Source organism: Coregonus lavaretus (genome assembly GCF_964263955.1).
Source record: "Coregonus lavaretus genome assembly, contig: HAP1_SCAFFOLD_6360, whole genome shotgun sequence".
NCBI classification, from domain to species: Eukaryota; Metazoa; Chordata; class Actinopteri; order Salmoniformes; family Salmonidae; genus Coregonus; species Coregonus lavaretus.
The window spans coordinates 2473-21180 of NW_028161956.1; the positions used below are offsets into that span (position 1 = coordinate 2473).

Below are 18708 nucleotides of genomic sequence, written 5' to 3' on the forward strand. Positions count from 1 at the left end.
CTATGATGCAGTGGTTTGGGGTGAATACAGTTCAGAATGAGCTAATAGACAGACAGCAGGGTTGGCAGTTAATTCAAATTGAAGACAGTTAATTCAAATGAAAGTTTAAAATTCCAGCGCTAGCTAGCTAAAGTTATACAGAATCTAAAGTCTATCTGGTGACATCACAATGATGATGAAACGTTTTCCTACTCATTACTTGACTTCTGAAATGTCATCGTGTTTCCAAGCCACTATAATGCACTTTAGACTAAGTGTTCATCAGCACCAATTAGGTAGAATTAAGTAAAAAATTCAGTTAGAAACCAGTGCTCAAGACAATCTCCATAACCATATTGTGACCCAACATGCAACACATGAATTTGTTAAACAAGTTGTTCATTTTTTTTATTTTAAATATTGAACCCAACCCTGTCAAACAGGTAGCTATCGGACAGGTCCAGCAGGTATTGAGCTGGACAGAAAGTATGCGGGGGGTTAAAGGATGGGAGAGAGAGAGGGAGGGGTCTGACTGGACAGATCCTTAAATAGGAGAGGTGGGAAAGGTAGAACTCAACTCACAGGCAGGACAGAGAGAGAGAGAGAGAGAGAGAGAGAGACCCAGTGAAGACCTTTGAAGATCTCTGAAGAAGTGAAGCTACAACTGAAGATTTGTGAAGGTGAGATTTTAACATCTGTGCATTTAAAACTGTATCTGTCTGCATCCCAAATAGCACCCTTTTCCTTTTGTAGTGTGCTTCTTTTGACCAGGGCCCATATTACCTTTGTGGCCGTGGGCTATTCCCTATGTAGTGTACTGGGGACCCTGGTCAAAGGTAGTGCACTACATAGGGAATAAGGTAACATTTGTCTCTCTCTCTCTCTCTCAGGAGACTATCACCATGGCGATATTGACCATCATTCTGCTTGTCAGCACGGCTTTTGCTTTGGGAGGTAAGAGAGACATACTTCACACTCAGACTTACAAACATTTATAAAGAAATTAAACATTGCTGGGAGCTTATGTCTTGTTTCGCACATGTGTATTAGTATGTTTTGGCATATCCCACTCTCCCTGAGAGTGGGTTCACGGCTATGGTCAGCCATTATCAATGGCAACCCTGGAGCAATTAGGGTTATGTGCCTTGCTCAAGGGCACTTAGACAGATATTTCAACTTGTCAGCTCAGGGATTCGAACTAGCAACCTTTCGGTTACTGGCCAAATGCCACTCTTCTAGTTCCAGAGATGTATATTGGTGTCTAGATGCTGGAGTGTTGAGGTATTGTGATATGAAAGGTTTGGACCTTCAACTGGATGGATGCATGATTGGATTGTCAACCAACTATCAGGAAATAACAATATGATGCAAAACTGAATTTTGACTGCACTGGGACTTTAAACAAATAGCAGAATTTCAATATTTAGCCAGGAAGTCCCTTGAGACTGGTATCTGTTTTTGGAGGGAAACCTAGGTTACATCTATTCCGTATAGTAAGCTGCTTTTGACCAGGACCCATAGGGGAATAGGGTGCAATTTGGGACGCACCTCAAGCTTCCAGACTCAACCCAAGCTTTCAGAATGCATGTCCAGCAATGTATATGATGTCATACATTGTCCAGCAATGTTATGTAATGTCCACATTACAATGTATGTTACCTGTGTATCCAGAAGGTCTGATGCGACCCAAGACCCCCTGTGAGCGTGCTAGAGATGCCATGATAAACAGCCCGCCTGGAGGCTACATCCCAACTTGTGACCGCAAGGGACAATACACCCCTAAACAATGTTGGGGATCTACAGGTTACCACTCTCTCAGACATACAAACACACACACACACACTAAATTCTCCAAGTCATTTAAAGGTGACAATTCATTTTGTGTTACAGTAACGTTTGTAATTATGTCAATATTGTATATGCAACAGGTTTTTAACATGTCCATTTCTGGTAGGTTCCTGTTGGTGTGTGACCTGTGATGGACTGAAGATCAGGGGTACTGAGACTCAAATAGAAACTGCTCCCATCAAATGTTCCCCCCTGGTAAACACACACATTCTGTCTCATTCACTAAATGTTAATTATTTGCTGGTGGTTCTGCATGTTTTTAATGTTTATGTTGTTGTGTTTTTGTCTGTAATTGTAGATTTGCTGGTAGATGAAAGGCGTTGGAATGAAGACGTTAAAAATACTTTGACAGTTTCTTTACTGTCCTACAGGAACTGCTTCACATTCCATACAAATAAATAAATGAAGAAATCCTGAGAGAATTTAAACTTTTAATGATTGGCTTTATTTATTGTTGGTTTGAAATGCTGTACAATTTATATGAACCGGTCCTTTTCTGGGAAATGGAGGAAGGAATATCAGTCTTTTAAATGAACCCTTTACATTAACTTTATAAGACAACATATTTTTGCTACAACGGTACAACAAGTACCATCTTACACAAGAAGCCTTACAAGATAGGATGGAAGCCAAATGGTTCTATTCACTATTCCCTACATAGTACACTACTTTTGACCAGAGCCCTATGGCCAGATTATGGTTTTTTTTGTGCTTTGCACAATTCTTGCACTAGTAAAATGTGACACTAAGTACCTTCTTACACTAGAAAACGTACACGATGTCGTGTAGCTCAGTTGGTAGAGCATGGCGTTTCCAACGCCAGGGTTGTGGGTTCGATTCCCACGGGGAGCCAGTATGAAAATGTATGCACTCACTAACTGTAAGTCGCTCTAGAAAAGAGCATCTGCTAAAATGAAACGTCTTATTTTGTTTAAGTTCCTAACTTGATTGATAAGATTAGTACAGTTTTTCAGAGGACCCCACATTAGAGCCCTGCACGTGAATGAATTTGTAGCCCTACCCATGCCGGTCCTACTCTACCCAGGCCCGATTGCTTTTGCTGAAACCCCAAATAACTTCCTCCATTAGTAAGTCCATTAACTGCGCCGCGCCGTCTGTCACTCGGTCCCTGTGCATAGCTCACTCTGCATGGCTCTGAGTTTCCATATCAACTTCGCCACTTGGGCTGCTCTGCTCATGACACACAAGAGAGCAGTGAGGTGTTAGCTACTTTTCCTCACTCTAAACTCAAACTCAAGGAACATTTTCTGTGAAATAATCTTATATTTCACGAGGTTGAATCACTGACACCAAGTTATGATTTTAGCAGACTTTGAAAAGGCATTTGATAAAGTACAACTGGGGTTTATATATAAATTCCTGGAGCATTTCAATTTTGGAGAATCTCTAATGAATTGGGTTAAAATCATGTATAGTAACCCTAGGTGTAAAATAGTAAATTATAGCTATTTCTCCGACAGTTTTAAACTGTCAAGAGGAGTGAAACAAGGTTGTTCACTATCGGCATATATATTTATTATTGCCATCGAGATGTTAGCTATTAAAATCAGATCCAACAATAACATCAAGGGATTAGAAATCCAGGGCTTAAAAACAAAGGTGTCATTGTACGCTGATGATTCATGTTTTCTTTTAAATCCACAACTTGAATCCCTCCACAGCCTTATAGAGGATCTAGATACATTTTCTAACGTCTCTGGATTACAACCAAATTATGATAAGTGTACTATATTACGTATTGGATCACTAAAAAAAAAATGTACATTACCATGTAGTTTACCAATAAAATGGTCTGATGGTGATGTGGATATCCTCGGAATACATATCCCAAAGGAAATAATCTCACTGCAATACATTTTAATAGAAAGTTAGCAAAAATAGATAAGATCTTGTTACCATGGAAAGGTAAATACCTGTCTAACTCTTTAGTATTATCCCAGTTTACCTATTTGCTTATGGTCTTGCCTACGCCGAGCGAACTGTTTAAATTATATGAGAAAAAATATTCCATTTTATTTGGAACGGCAAGCCAGACAAAATTAAATGGGCCTATTTATATAATGAATATGAATTCGGAGGACAGAAATTATTAAATATTAAAGCATTAGACCTATCACTAAAAGCTTCAGTCATACAAAAATTATACTTAAATCCGAACTAGTAACATTGTCTCACCCAATGTTCAGGAAGGGACTTTTTCCCTTTATTCAGATTACAACCCCTCACTTTAAGGTATTTGAAAAGGAAATCATCTCCCAAATATCATTATTTCTAAAACAAGCAATAGAAAGTTGGTTACAATTTCTATTTAATCCTCCAGAAATGACAGAACAAATATTGCAACAAATATTGTGGTTAAACTCAAATATACTAACAGATAAAAAAAACTTTTTTGAGAAAATGTTTAAAAAAGGAATAATCTTCGTGTCACACCCTGGCTCTGGGACTCTATATGTTGAGCCAGGGTGTGTTCTTTCTTTGTGTTCATTTCTATGTTGGTAATTCTGGTGTTTTTATTTCTATGTTGGCTAGAGTGACTCCCAATCAGAGGCAACGAGTGTCAGCTGTCGTTGGTTGTCTCTGATTGGGAGCCATATTTATACTGTCATTTTTCCCTTTGTTTTTGTGGGTTCTTGTTCCGTGTTCGGTCAGTGTTACCGTGGACTTACATTTACATTTACATTTTAGTCATTTAGCAGACGCTCTTAACCAGAGCGACTTACAGGAGCAATTAGGGTTAAGTGCCTTGCTCAAGGGCACATTAACGTCATTTAGCAGACGCTCTTAGCCAGAGCGACTCACAAATTGGTGCGTTCACCCTATAGCCAGTGGGATAACCACTTTACAATTTGGGGGGGGGGGGGGGGGGGGTTAGAAGGAATACTTTAGCCTATCCCAGGTATTCCTTAAAGAGGTGGGGTTTCAAATGTCTCCGGAAGGTGGTGAGTGACTCCGCTGTCCTGGCGTCGTGAGGGAGCTTGTTCCACCATTGGGGTGCCAGAGCAGCGAACAGTTTTGACTGGGCTGAGGGGGAGCTGTGCTTCCGCAGAGGAAGGGGAGCCAGCAGGCCAGAGGTGGATGAACGCAATGTCCTCGTTTGGGTGTAGGGACTGATCAGAGCCTGAAGGTACAGGGGTGCCGTTCCCCTCACTGCTCCAAAGGCAAGCACCATGGTCTTGTAGCGGATGCGAGCTTCAATTGGAAGCCAGTGGAGTGTGCGGAGGAGGGGGGTGACGTGAGAGAACTTGGGAAGGTTGAACACCAGACGGGCTGCGGCATTCTGGATGAGTTGTAGGGGTTTAATGGCACAGGCAGGGAGCCCAGCCAACAGCAAGTTGCAGTAGTCCAGACGGGAGATGACAAGTGCCTGGACCAGGACCTGCGCCGCTTCCTGTGTAAGGCAGGGTCGCACTCTCCGAATGTTGTAGAGCATGAACCTGCAGGAGCGGGTCACCGCCTTGATGTTGGCGGAGAACGACAGGGTGTTGTCCAGGGTCACGCCTAGGCTCTTCGCACTCTGGGAGGAGGACACAGCGGAGTTGTCTACCGTGATGGCGAGATCATGGAACGGGCAGTCCTTCCCGGGGAGGAAGAGCAGCTCCGTCTTGCCAGGGTTCAGCTTGAGGTGGTGATCCGTCATCCATACTGATATGTCTGCCAGACATGCAGAGATGCGATTCGCCACCTGGTGATCAGAAGGGGGAAAGGAGAAGATTAGTTGTGTATCGTCAGCGTAGCAATGATAGGAAAGGCCATGTGAGGATATGACAGAGCCAAGTGACTTGGTGTATAGGGAGAAAAGGAGAGGGCCCAAAACCGATCCCTGGGGGACACCAGTGGTGAGAGCACGTGGTGCGGAGACAGCTTCCCGCCACGCCACTTGGTAGGAGCGACCGGTCAGGTAGGACGCAATCCAGGAGTGAGCCGCGCCGGAGATGCCCATTTCGGAGAGGGTGGAGAGGAGGATCTGATGGTTCACAGTATCAAAGGCAGCAGACAGATCTAGAAGGACAAGAGCAGAGGAGAGAGAGTTAGCTTTAGCAGTGCGGAGAGTCTCTGTGACACAGAGAAGAGCAGTCTCAGTTGAATGACCAGTCCTGAAACCTGATTGGTTTGGATCAAGAAGGTCATTCTGAGAGAGATAGCAAGAGAGTTGGCTAAAGACGGCACGCTCAATAGTTTTGGAAAGAAAAGAAAGAAGGGATACTGGTCTGTAGTTGTTGACATCAGTGGGGTCGAGTGTTGGTTTTTTGAGAAGGGGAGTAACTCTCGCTCTCTTGAAGACGGAAGGGACATGGCCAGCGGTCAAGGATGAGTTGATCAGCGAGGTGAGGTAGGGGAGAAGGTCACCGGAGATGGTCTGGAGAAGGGAGGAGGGGATGGGGTCAAGCGGGCAGGTTGTTGGGCGGCCTGCAGTCACAAGTCGCAGGATCTTATCTGGAGAGAGAGGGGAGAAAGAAGTCAAAGCATAGGGTAGGGCAGTGTGAGCAGGACCAGCAGTGTCATTAGGCTTAACAAACAAGGATCGGATGTCGTCAACCTTCTTTTCAAAGTGGTTGACGAAGTCATCCACAGAGAGAGAGGAGGGGGGGAGGGGGGGGGGAGGATTCAGGAGGGAGGAAAATGTGGCAAAGAGCTTCCTAGGGTTAGAGGCAGATGCTTGGAATTTAGAGTGGTAGAAGGTGGCCTTAGCAGCAGAAACAGATGAAGAAAATGTAGAGAGGAGGGAGTGAAAAGATGCCAGGTCGGCAGGGAATTTAGTTTTCTTCCATTTCCGCTCCGCTGCCCGGAGCTCTGTTCTGTGAGCTCGCAATGAGTCATCAAGCCACGGAGCTGGAGGGGAGGACCGAGCCGGCCGTGAGGATAGGGGACACAGAGAGTCAAAGGATGCAGAAAGGGAGGAGAGGAGGGTTGAGGAGGCAGAATCAGGAGATTGGAGGGAGAAGGATTGAGCAGAGGGAAGAGATGATAGGATGGAAGAGGAGAGAGTAGTGGGAGAGAGAGAGCGAAGGTTGCGGCGGCGCATTACCATCTGTGTAGGGGCGGAGTGAGTAGTGTGGGAGGAGAGTGAGAGAGAAAAGGAAACAAAGTAGTGGTCGGAGACTTGGAGGGGAGTTGCAGTGAGATTAGTAGAGGAGCAGCATCTAGTGAAGATGAGGTCAAGCGTATTGCCTGCCTTGTGAGTAGGGGGGGACGGTGAGAGGGTGAGGTCAAAAGAGGAGAGGAGTGGAAAGAAGGAGGCAGAGAGAAATGAGTCAAATGTGGACATAGGGAGGTTGAAATCCCCCAAAACTGTGAGGGGTGAGCCATCCTCAGGGAAGGAACTTATCAAGGCGTCAAGCTCATTGATGAACTCTCCAAGGGAACCTGGAGGGCGATAGATGACAAGGATATTAAGCTTAAATGGGCTAGTGACTGTGACAGCATGGAATTCAAATGAGGAGATAGACAGATGGGTTAGGGGAAAAATTGAGAATGTCCACTTGGGAGAGATGAGGATTCCTGTACCACCACCCCTCTGACCAGATGCTCTCGGGGTATGCGAGAACACATGGTCAGACGAGGAGAGAGCAGTAGGAGTAGCGGTGTTTTCAGTGGTGATCCATGTTTCCGTCAGCGCCAGGAAGTCAAGGGACTGGAGGTTGGCATAGGCTGGGATGAAGTCAGCTTTGTTGGCAGCAGAACGGCAGTTCCAGAGGCTGCCTGCGACCTGGAACTCCACGTGGGTGGTGCGTGCAGGGACCACCAAATTGGAGAGGCAGCAGCCACGCGGTGTGGTGCGTTTGTGTAGCCTGTGCAGAGAGGAGAGAACAGGGATAGGCAGAGGCATAGTTGACAGGCTGTAGCAAATGGCTACAAAAATGCAGAGGAGATCGGAATGAAATGGGCTAAGCATCTGGGAGTGGAGAGAGCAGGGCCTCCCTCACCAAATCTTCTAGCTCGGAAACTAAAATTGTTTCACTGAACCACCCGAACAAAAACTCTCCCAACTTCCGCCTTTGGAAATCAGAATTGTTGTGAACCACAGCGGTTCAATGTTTAAAGGAGTAGACTCAACCCACTTTGTTCAGCTAGCCAACTATGACTCCATAGCCAACTAGCAGACTAGCATCCAATAACAACTTCACGAGTCGTTTCTTGTTTTGTATTGTGTTTACGCTTTAACTAATTAAAGTATGTTCGTTCATCACGCTGCGCCTTGGTCTGTTCAATATGACGATCTTGACACTTCGTAAATGTTATTATTGGTAGGAATGGTGGAGTTATGTCGCACATGCAGCTAACAAAAACATATGGGAATGTCTGTTCTACCCAAAAGTACAACCAAATAATTGCAGTATTACTGCAAAAATGGACGAGGAAAGTGGAAGGAGGAGAAAGTAAGGAACTTGTCTGTCGGCCTTGCATCAAATAACATAATTGGTTAAAGAAAAATGTGATTAATAAAAAAGTATACCAGTTTCATTTAAGGACCAAAAGATTGACAGCCGTCCCATATAGATTGCAAAATAGTTGGGAAGAGATTTTTGACGTACCGATTCCATGGCATAGTGTTTATGAACTGATACGCAAAACGACGCCGGATTCAAAACGTATTTAATTTAATTTAAATTATTATGTAAAATTATTGCTACCAATATAATGTTATTTGTATGGGGGATACAATCTTCCCAGCTCTGCAGATTTGGCTGTGAATCATTAGATCATTTGTTTTGGTACTGTCCATTTGTAGCTTGTTTCTGGACACAGGTCCAGGAATGGCTGAAGGATTGCAATATTTGCATGGAGCTAACCCTGCAGATAGCACTACTGGGTGATCTGAAAAGTCATAGTCAATCAATCAATAATATAATAATACTTTTAGCAAAAATGTTTATTTTCAATTCACAAACTGTAGAAACAATGAGAATAGAAAGGTTCAGAACTTTTGTAAAACATCACAAAAGTTGGTGTTAAGAGATAGATGGGAGGTGTTGAATTGAGCTGAAGGATGGGACTAATAACAACAAGGTAACTAGTGTAAGACATGCTGTGTCCATAATAAGTATATAGGTTATATATTGTGAGCTTTTGTGAAAGAGCACAGTTAGAAAGATATGGCATATAGAAGCATACCAGTTGGAATTAAAATGATCGGAGGAAGTTCAGGAGTAAAAACAAACAAAATATAATTATTGACTGTGTCCATAAAATGTATATAGTATGTATAAGCATGAAGTAGAGGCCTAAGCATTGTTGTTCACTAGTTTACTCCAATTAGGGAGGGATGGTGGGGTTGGAAAGTAATAAAGAACGTACAGTGGGGAGAACAAGTATTTGATACACTGCCGATTTTACAGGTTTTCCTACTTACAAAGCATGTAGAGGTCTGTCATTTTTATCACCAGCGACAGCCCCGAAACCTGAAGGATCTGGAGAAGGTCTGTATGGAGGAGTGGGCCAAAATCCCTGCTGCAGTGTGTGCAAACCTGGTCAAGACCTACAGGAAACGTATGATCTCTGTAATTGCAAACAAAGGTTTCTGTACCAAATATTAAGTTCTGCTTTTCTGATGTATCAAATACTTATGTCATGCAATAAAATGCTATTTAATTACTTAAAAATCATACAATGTGATTTTCTGAATTTTTGTTTTAGATTCCGTCTCTCACAGTTGAAGTGTACCTACGATACAAATTACAGACCTCTACATGCTTTGTAAGTAGGAAAACCTGCAAAATCGGCAGTGCAAAATCGGCAGTGCAAAATCTGGACCCCTACAAATCAGCTGGGCTAGACAATCTGGACCCTTTCTTTCTAAAACTAGCCACCTAAATTGTCGCAACCCCTATTACTAGTCTGTTCAACCTCTCTTTCATAACGTCTGAGATCCCCAGAGATTGGAAAGCTGCCGCGGTCATCCCCCTCTTCAAAGGGGGTGACACTCTAGATCCAAACTGCTACAGACCTATATCCATCCTGCCCTGCCTTTCGAAAGTATTCGAAAGCCAAGTTAACAAACAGATCATCGACCATTTCGAATACCACCGTACCTTCTCCGCTATGCAATCCGGTTTCCGAGCTGGTCACGGGTGCACTTCAGCCACGCTCAAGGTCCTAAACGATATTATAACCGCGATTGATAATAGACAGTACTGTGCAGGCGTCTTCATCGACCTGGCCAAGGCTTTCGACTCTGTCAACCACCGCATTCTTATTGGCAGACTAAATAGCCTTGGTTTCTCAAATGACTGCCTCGCCTGGTTCACCAACTACTTCTCAGATAGAGTTCAGTGTGTCAAATCGGAGGGCCTGTTGTCTGGACCTATGGCAGTCTCTATGGGGGTGCCACAGGGTTCAATTCTTGGGCCGACACTTTTCTCCGTGTATATCAATGATGTCGCTCTTGCTGCTGGTGACTCTCAGATCCACCTCTACGCAGACGACACCATTTTGTATACATCTGGCCCTTCATTGGACACTGTGTTAACAAACCTCCAAACGAGCTTCAATGCCATACAACAATCCTTCAGTAGCCTCCAACTGCTCTTAAACACTAGTAAAACTAAATGCATGCTTTTCAATCGAACGCTGCTGGCACCCGCCCACCCGACTAGAATCACCACTCTCGACGGGTCTGACCTAGAGTATGTGGACAACTACAAATACCTAGGTGTCTGGTTAGACTGTAAACTCAACTTCCAGACTCACATAAAGAATCTCCAATCCAAAGTTAAATCTAGAATCGGCTTCCTATTTCGCAACAAAGCCTCCTTCACTCATGCGGCCAAACATGCCCTCGTAAAACTGACTATCCTACCGATCCTTGACTTCGGCGATGTCATTTACAAAATAGCCTCCAACACTCTACTCAGCAAATTGGATGTAGTCTATCACAGTGCCATCCGTTTTGTCTCCAAAGCCCCATACACTACCCACCACTGTGGCCTGTACGCTCTTGTTGGCTGGTCCTCACTACATATTCGTCGTCAAACCCACTGGCTCCAGGCCATCTATAAATCACTGCTAGGCAAATCCCCGCCTTATCTTAGCTCATTGGTCACCATAGCAGCACCCACCCGTAGTCTGCGCTCCAGCAGGTATATCTCACTGGTCATTCCAAGAGCCAACACCTCCTTTGGCCGCCATTCCTTCCAGTTCTCTGCTGCCAATGACTGGAAAATAATTGCAAAAATCTCTGAAGCTGGAGACTCTTATCTCCCTCAGTAACTTTAAGCATCAGTTGTCAGAGCACCTTACCGATCACTGCACCTGTACACAGCCCATCTGAAATTAGCCCACCCAACTACCTCATCCCTATATTGTTATTTATTTTGCTCTTTTGCACCCCAGTATCTCTATTTGCACATAATCTCTTGCACATCTAGCATTCCAGTGTTAATACTATTGTAATTATTCTGCACTATAGCCTATTTATTGCCTTACCTCCATAACTTGCTACATTTGCACACACTGTATATATATTTTCTGTTGTATCTCTGACTTTATGTTTTTTACCCCATATGTAACTCTGTGTTGTTTTTATTGCACTACTTTGCTTTATCTTGGCCAGGTCGCAGTTGTAAATGAGAACCTGTTCTCAACTGGCTTACCTGGTTAAATAAAGGTGAAATAAATAAAATAAAAAAGTATCAAATACTTGTTCTCCCCACTGTATATATATTTTTAAAGGATATGAAAAAGTATTTGCCCCGTTTCTAATTTTGTCTACTTTTGCATATTTGTGATACTTAATGTTATCAGATCTTCAACCAAAACCTAATATTAGATAAAGGGAACAATAGTGAACAAATAACAACAATTACATATTTTATTTCATTTATTTCATAAACAAAGTTATGCAACACCCAATTCCCCTGTGTGAAAAAGTAATTTCCCCCTTACACTCAATAACTGGTTGTGCCACCTTTAGCTGCAATGACTCCAACCAAATGCTTCCTGTAGTTGTTGATCAGTCTCTCATTGGTTTGGAGGAATTTTGGCCCACTCTTCCATGCAGAACTGCTTTAACTCAGTGACGTGTGGGTTTTCAAGCATGAACTGCTCGTTTCAAGTCCTGCCACAACATCTCAATTGGGATTAGGTCTGGACTTTGACTAGGCCATTCCAAAACTTCAAATGTGTTGCATTTGAGCAATTTTCATGTAGACTTGATTGTGTGTTTTGGATCATTGTCTTGCTGCATGACCCAGCTGCGCTTCAGCTTCAGCTCACAGACAGATGGTCTGACATACTGCTGTAGAATTCTCTGATACAGAGCAGAATTCATGGTTCCTTCTATTAAGGCAAGTCGTCCAGGTCCTGAGGCAGCAAAGCATCTCCAAACCATCACCACCATGGTTGACCTTTGGTATGATGTTCTTACTGTGGAATGCAGTGTTTGGTTGTCCTCTTTTTTTTCCACATCTACTGGTAAAGTGTGTATACAGGCTATAGGAATGAACCATCTCTAAACAATAACATCTACTGGTAAAGTGTGTATACAGGCTATAGGAATGAACCATCTCTAAACAATAACATCTACTGGTGAAGTGTGTATACAGGCTATAGGAATGAACCATCTCTAAACAATAACATCTACTGGTAAAGTGTGTATACAGGCTATAGGAATGAACCATCTCTAAACAATAACATCTACTGGTAAAGTGTGTATACAGGCTATAGGAATGAACCATCTCTAAACAATAACATCTACTGCATAACTCTCATGTATTCAGTGCAATTCAGGCACTTATAAACGACATACACATGGAGTATCTGAAATATACAAACTGCAGCAGTACTCTACAGCTACAGATGTAATAAGGTATTTAGGCCAAAGGCAATTGCTTGGAGTCAATCACCATAATGCAGTATGAAACCTAACAAACCCCACAACTCACTAAAATGAACACTGGTAACTTGCTCGGCAGCCAAACTTGCGTCTTCTTCGGGAAGAAGCTTCCCTCATTAAAATGCAAATCAATTTATATCATTTTTGACATGCGTTTTTCTGGATTTTTTGTTGTTGTTATTCTGTCACTCACTGTTCAAATAAACCTACCATTAAAATTATAGACTGATCATTTCTTTGTCTGTGGGCAAACGTACAAAATCAGCAGGGGATCAAATAATGTTTTCCCTCACTCTACTTACATTCAGTAATCTTGCTCTGATTTGTCATCCTAATGGGACCTTGAGATAAAATGTAGCATTGTTTTGTTTGATAAAATACATTTTTATATTAAAATGTAGGAACTGGGTTCTACAGTTTGAACCCCTGCTGTCTCTGGCTCCACACCCACCCCGCCCGGCCATCTAGATGTGTGAAAGTTACATTTACATTTACATTTAGTGTATAAGCTAATGATCCATCATATATGACAATCCTGGAAGTGTGTAAACTTACATTTTGTATTACCATATCATTTTTGTATGTTCTCTATAGTTATGTACTTGAAAATGTATCAATCGACCAATTTGGCACATTTGGGCAGACTTGAAACAAAATAGTCCAGTACTGCAACGCTTCACTGGCTCAATCTGAAACGTTGCACACACACTGCTGCCATCTAGTGGCCAACATCTAAATTACGCCTAAACTGCAATATTATATTGTGGCCTTTCTCTTACATTTCAAAGATGGAAAACACATGTTTTTTGTTTGTATTATCTTTTACCAGATCTAATGTGTTATATTCTTCCACATTAATTTCACATTTCCACAAAGTGTTTCCTTTCAAATGGTATCAAAGATATGCATATCCTTGCTCCAGGTCCTGAGCTAGAGGCAGTTAGATTTGGTTATGTCATTTTAGGCGAAAATTGAAAAAAAGGGTCCCATCCTTAAGAGGTTAACTCTACCCACATGTACATGTTACCTCAATTACCTCGACCAACCTGTGCCCCGGCACATTAACTCTACCGGTACCCCCCCTGTATATAGCCTCCCTACTGTTATTTTATTTTAAAAATTTGGTGCCCACCACAACCCTAGGAAGGAATATCAATATTTTAAATTAACCCTTTAAATTAACTCTTTAAGACAACAAAATATTTTGCTACAATGGTACAACAAGTACCATCTTACACAACAAACCTTACAAGATAGGGTACATGCCAAATGTTACTCTTTTCACTATTCCCTATATAGTGCACTACTTTTGACCAGACACCTATGGACAGATTATTTTGATATTTATGGTATTTTCTGCGCTTTGCACAATTCTTGCACTAGTAAAATGTGACACTAAGTATCTTCTTACACTATAAATCTTCTTCCACAACATTAGACTAGATGAGGTCAGAGGTCACTACAGCAGCCTGAATGTAGAAGATGGACGTGATAGTAGACTGGTCAGGTTATCAAGGGGGCCTGCTTTAGACTCCAATACTGTGTCCCAAATGAAACCCTTTTCCAGTGCACTACTTTTGACTTTAGTGCATTTATATACAATGCTATTTGGAGAGAAAAAAACTAGCAAAAATGAACCTACCCATACCCTCAATGTTCAGGTCCTACTCTACCCATACCCTCAATGTTCAGGTCCTACTCTACCCATACCCTCAATGTTCAGGTCCTACTCTACCCAGACCCTCAATGTTCAGGTCCTACACTACCCAGACCCTCAATGTTCAGGTCCTACTCTACCCATACCCTCAATGTTCAGGTCCTACTCTACCCATACCCTCAATGTTCAGGTCCTACACTACCCATACCCTCAATGTTCAGGTCCTACACTACCCATACCCTCAATGTTCAGGTCCTACACTACCCATACCCTCAATGTTCAGGTCCTACACTACCCATACCCTGAATGTTCAGGTCCTACACTACCCATACCCTGAATGTTCAGGTCCTACTCTACCCATACCCTCAATGTTCAGGTCCTACTCTACCCATACCCTCAATGTTCAGGTCCTACACTACCCATACCCTCAATGTTCAGGTCTTACACTACCTATACCCTCAATGTACAGGTCCTACACTACCCAGACCCGATTGCTTCTGACCCAAAGTTTGGGAACCACTGTAGTAACCTCTCTCTGTTTTGGTTCCTCTCTCTCTCTCTCTCAGCTTCACCACTGAGTGCCACCTCACTGTTTCAATAGCGTACTCTCTGTAAAGCAACGTTATTATGAGAAGTTAGTAGCCTATTCTCTTGCTCCTGTTGAGGTAACATTAGCTTCTTACGTCATCCTTCTAGCTGGCTAAGTAATTCTACCCGTAGTAAACTAAAATCCACTCCATGGTGAAGGAAGTTCATGATGAACTCCACTACCGACTTTTTGCTTTTTTCTGTTTGTCAAATATGGCAACGTAGTGCAAAAGCGCATGTGTCAATTGAATCTCCGATGACGTGGGTGTCACGATCGTCTGAGGAAGCGGACCAATACGCAGCGCGTGGAGTGAACATGATGACTTTATTTAATAAAGCAACCACGAAAAACAACAAATGACGATAGTGAAGTCCTCTGTAACACTGACAGAAACATGGAACAAAAACCCACAAAACCAAGGAGAAACCACACAGTTTAAATATGGCTCCCAATCAGAGATAACGAGCCGACAGCTGACACTCGTTACCTCCGATTGGGAGTCATATGACTAATCAAGCACAATCACCAAACATAGAAATGAACAACTAGAATACCCAACATAGAAATACACCCAAACAATGAAAATGAACAACCCTGGCTCAATAATCAAAGTCCATGGAGCCAGAGTGTCACAGTGGGCCTAGGTCTCGAAAACACTCATTGTCCAATCAAATCACACAATCTACAGAGGGTTTGTCGACCAACAACATTTCACAGATCATTTCAGGTTCAAATAAACACTAAATCTGGCATATAACGTTATTGACTTGGCACATTTTCTGTCCAGAGATACTGAGCAATAACGAGACAGAGAGAAATCATTTTATAACCTAGGTTTCATTTATAAACCTCATCGGAGATTAAATTGACACAGTTGCCATCTTCGTGACACTGAAATGAGCAAAAAGTCGGTGGTTGTATTTGATTAATGTTTATTGAAAAAGTATGGATGTCACACCTGCTCCAGCGCTTGACGTCGTCGGTCTACTAACCACTGGTCCTGGCAACCATCATTACACACACCTGGCAACCATCATTACACACACCTGGCAACCATCATTACACACACCTGGCAACCATCATTACACACACCTGGCAACCATCATTACACACACCTGGCAACCATCATTACACACACCTGGCAACCATCATTACACACACCTGGCAACCATCATTACACACACCTGGCAACCATCATTACACACACCTGGCAACCATCATTACACACACCTGGACCTCATCATCACCTTGATTACTCTCCCTTCATATAGCCCTCAGAATCCTCCGTCAACAGGCAGTGTTGGTTTTGTTCAGCTACGTGATTTATATGATTAAACTCACCGTCTGCGTCCTGACTCCCGGTGTTACAATGGATTTCAGCAAACAAAGAAAGGCAAGTAACTAGAGCGGACAAACATGGATACAAGGTAGGGGTTTCATGATGAAATAGTTTTGAAGTAATGACCTTGGGTGAATCGACGTAGTCGGACCTAGATTCCACAAAGCCTGGTCTCTGCTCCACTCCGTAGGTGGAGTTCACTATAAACTTCCTTCACCGTGGAGTTTTGTCCGCTATACTAACCAGAGCCCTTCAACGTTACGGCAATATAAGTCTCTTCCAGTAGCTAGCCGGTAGGTGAATCGACGTAGTCGGACCTAGATTCCTCTCTAGTGAGCCAACTCCGAGCTGGGGTAGTTCGTTTCCACGAGAGGGCAGAGTTAGAGTGGTGAATGGTGGTTCGAGAGAGTGGTGAGTATGCTGCTAAAAGTCACATCCGTGCAACAAATCTGGGGGACTCAAACGAACATGACGAACAAACCACTGTTCATGATTCAACTTGTCAGTCAGATCAAAGCTCAGAATGCTTAAATTCTTGATCAACGATGGGAGCAATATTTAGATGTTGACCCATAATAGATTTTCTTTATTTTGGTCCGGACCTCTGTGTCCTCAGATGTAGTTATGGCCATGAACCCATTAATCTACTCCATTGTCCTGTTCTTCCAGAAATACAGAAGCTCCTCTCCTCTCCTAGCTACACAACCTCCCCTTCAGCCTTAAGACATTGACCTTTCACCCCACCTTCAATAGAATGAAGACCCTAACACAGGGTTTCCTTAACCTCTCCTCTGGTACCCCCAGCCATTCCACTAATTTGAAGTATTACTGTACAATCACAGCTGATTCTAATGGTTAACTAATCTCTCTCTCAGGAGAATATCACCATGGCGACATTGACCATCATTCTGCTTGTCAGCACGGCTTTTGCGTTGGGAGGTAAGCGAGGCATACCTCAGACTTACTCACCACGACATGTTATAAATTGTTTAAACATTGCTGGGAGCTTATCTGTCTTGTTGTTGCATATCCCACTCTCCCTGAGAGTCAGGTCACAGCTATGGTCAGCCATTATCAACGGCAACCCTGGAGCAATTAGGGTTATGTGCCTTGCTCAAGGGCACATAGACAGATATTTCAACTTGTCAGCTCAGGGATTTGAACTAGCAACCTTTCGGTTACTGGCCAAATGCCACTCCTCTAGTTCCAGAGATGTATATTGGTGTCTAGATGCTGGAGTGTTGAGGTATTGTGATATGAAAGGTTTGGTCCTTCAACTGGATGGATGCATGATTGGATTGTCAACCAACTATTAGGAAATAACACTGATATAATTTACCCCACTTTTACAGTCTTAGTTTCATCAGCTGTTGTACAATATGATGCAAAACTGAATTTTGACTGCACTGGGACTTTAAACAAGTAGCAGAATTTCAATATTTAGCCAGGAAGTCCCTTGAGACTGGTATCTGTTTTTGGAGGGAAACCTAGGTTACATCTATTCCATATAGTAAGCTGCTTTTGACCAGGCCCCATAGGGTGCAATTTGGGACGCACCCCAAGCTTCCAGACTCAACCCAAGCTTTCAGAATGCATGTCCAGCAATGTTATGTAATGTCCACATTACAATGTGTGTTACCTGTGTATCCAGATTGTACGATACGACCCAAGACCCCCTGTGAGCGTGCTAGAGATGCCATGAAAAACAGGCCGACTACAGCCTACATCCCAACTTGTGACTGCAAGGGACAATACACCCCTGAGCAATGTTGGGGATCTACAGGTTACCACTCTCTCACAAACACACACTAAATTCTCCAAGTCATTTAAAGGTGACAATTCATTTTGTGTTACAGTAACGTTTGTAATTATGTCAATATTGTATACGCAACAGGTTTTTAACATGTCCATTTCTGGTAGGTTCCTGTTGGTGTGTGACCTGTAATGGACAGAAGATCAAGGGTACTGAGACTCCACCAGGCACTGCTCCCATCAAATGTGCCACCCTGGTAAACACACTCATTCTCTCTCATTCACTAAATGTTAATTATTTGCTGGTGGTTCTGCATGTTTTTAATGTTTATGTTGTGTTTTTGTCTGTAATTGTAGATTTGCTCGTAGATGAAAGGCGTTGGAATGAAGACGGTAAAAATACTTTGACAGTTTCTTTACTGTCCTACAGGAACTGCTTCCCATTCGATACAAATAAATAAATGAAGAAATCCTGAGAGAATTTAAACTTTTAATGATTGGCTTTATTTATTGTTGGTTTGATATGCTGTACAATTTATATGAACCGGTCCATTTCTGGGAAATGGAGGAAGGAATATCAGTCTTTTTAAATGAACCCTTTATATTAACTTTATAAGACAACATATTTTTGCTACAATGGTACAACAAGTACCATCTTACACAAGAAGCCTTACAAGATAGGATGGAAG

General features: G+C 42.7%; 2 protein-coding genes across 2 annotated transcripts; both read left to right on the top strand.

The window, feature by feature from the left end:
• Nucleotides 1-881: 881 nt before the first annotated feature.
• LOC311119808 (equistatin-like) lies at nucleotides 882-2137 on the top strand (the record flags this gene model as incomplete). The annotated part of the gene is made up of 4 exons (XM_084194461.1): nucleotides 882-933; nucleotides 1651-1782; nucleotides 1934-2022; nucleotides 2126-2137. The coding sequence occupies 4 exons, from the start codon at nucleotides 882-884 to the stop codon at nucleotides 2135-2137; spliced, it is 285 nt and encodes a 94-aa protein (XP_084050587.1).
• Nucleotides 2138-17146: 15009 nt separating this feature from the next.
• On the top strand, nucleotides 17147-18454 carry LOC311119810 (equistatin-like). Its single transcript, XM_084194462.1, has 4 exons — nucleotides 17147-17206; nucleotides 17919-18050; nucleotides 18188-18276; nucleotides 18377-18454. Exons 1-4 carry the CDS (start codon nucleotides 17155-17157, stop codon nucleotides 18386-18388), a joined length of 285 nt encoding a protein of 94 aa, XP_084050588.1. The 5' UTR covers nucleotides 17147-17154; the 3' UTR covers nucleotides 18389-18454.
• Nucleotides 18455-18708: the final 254 nt, after the last annotated feature.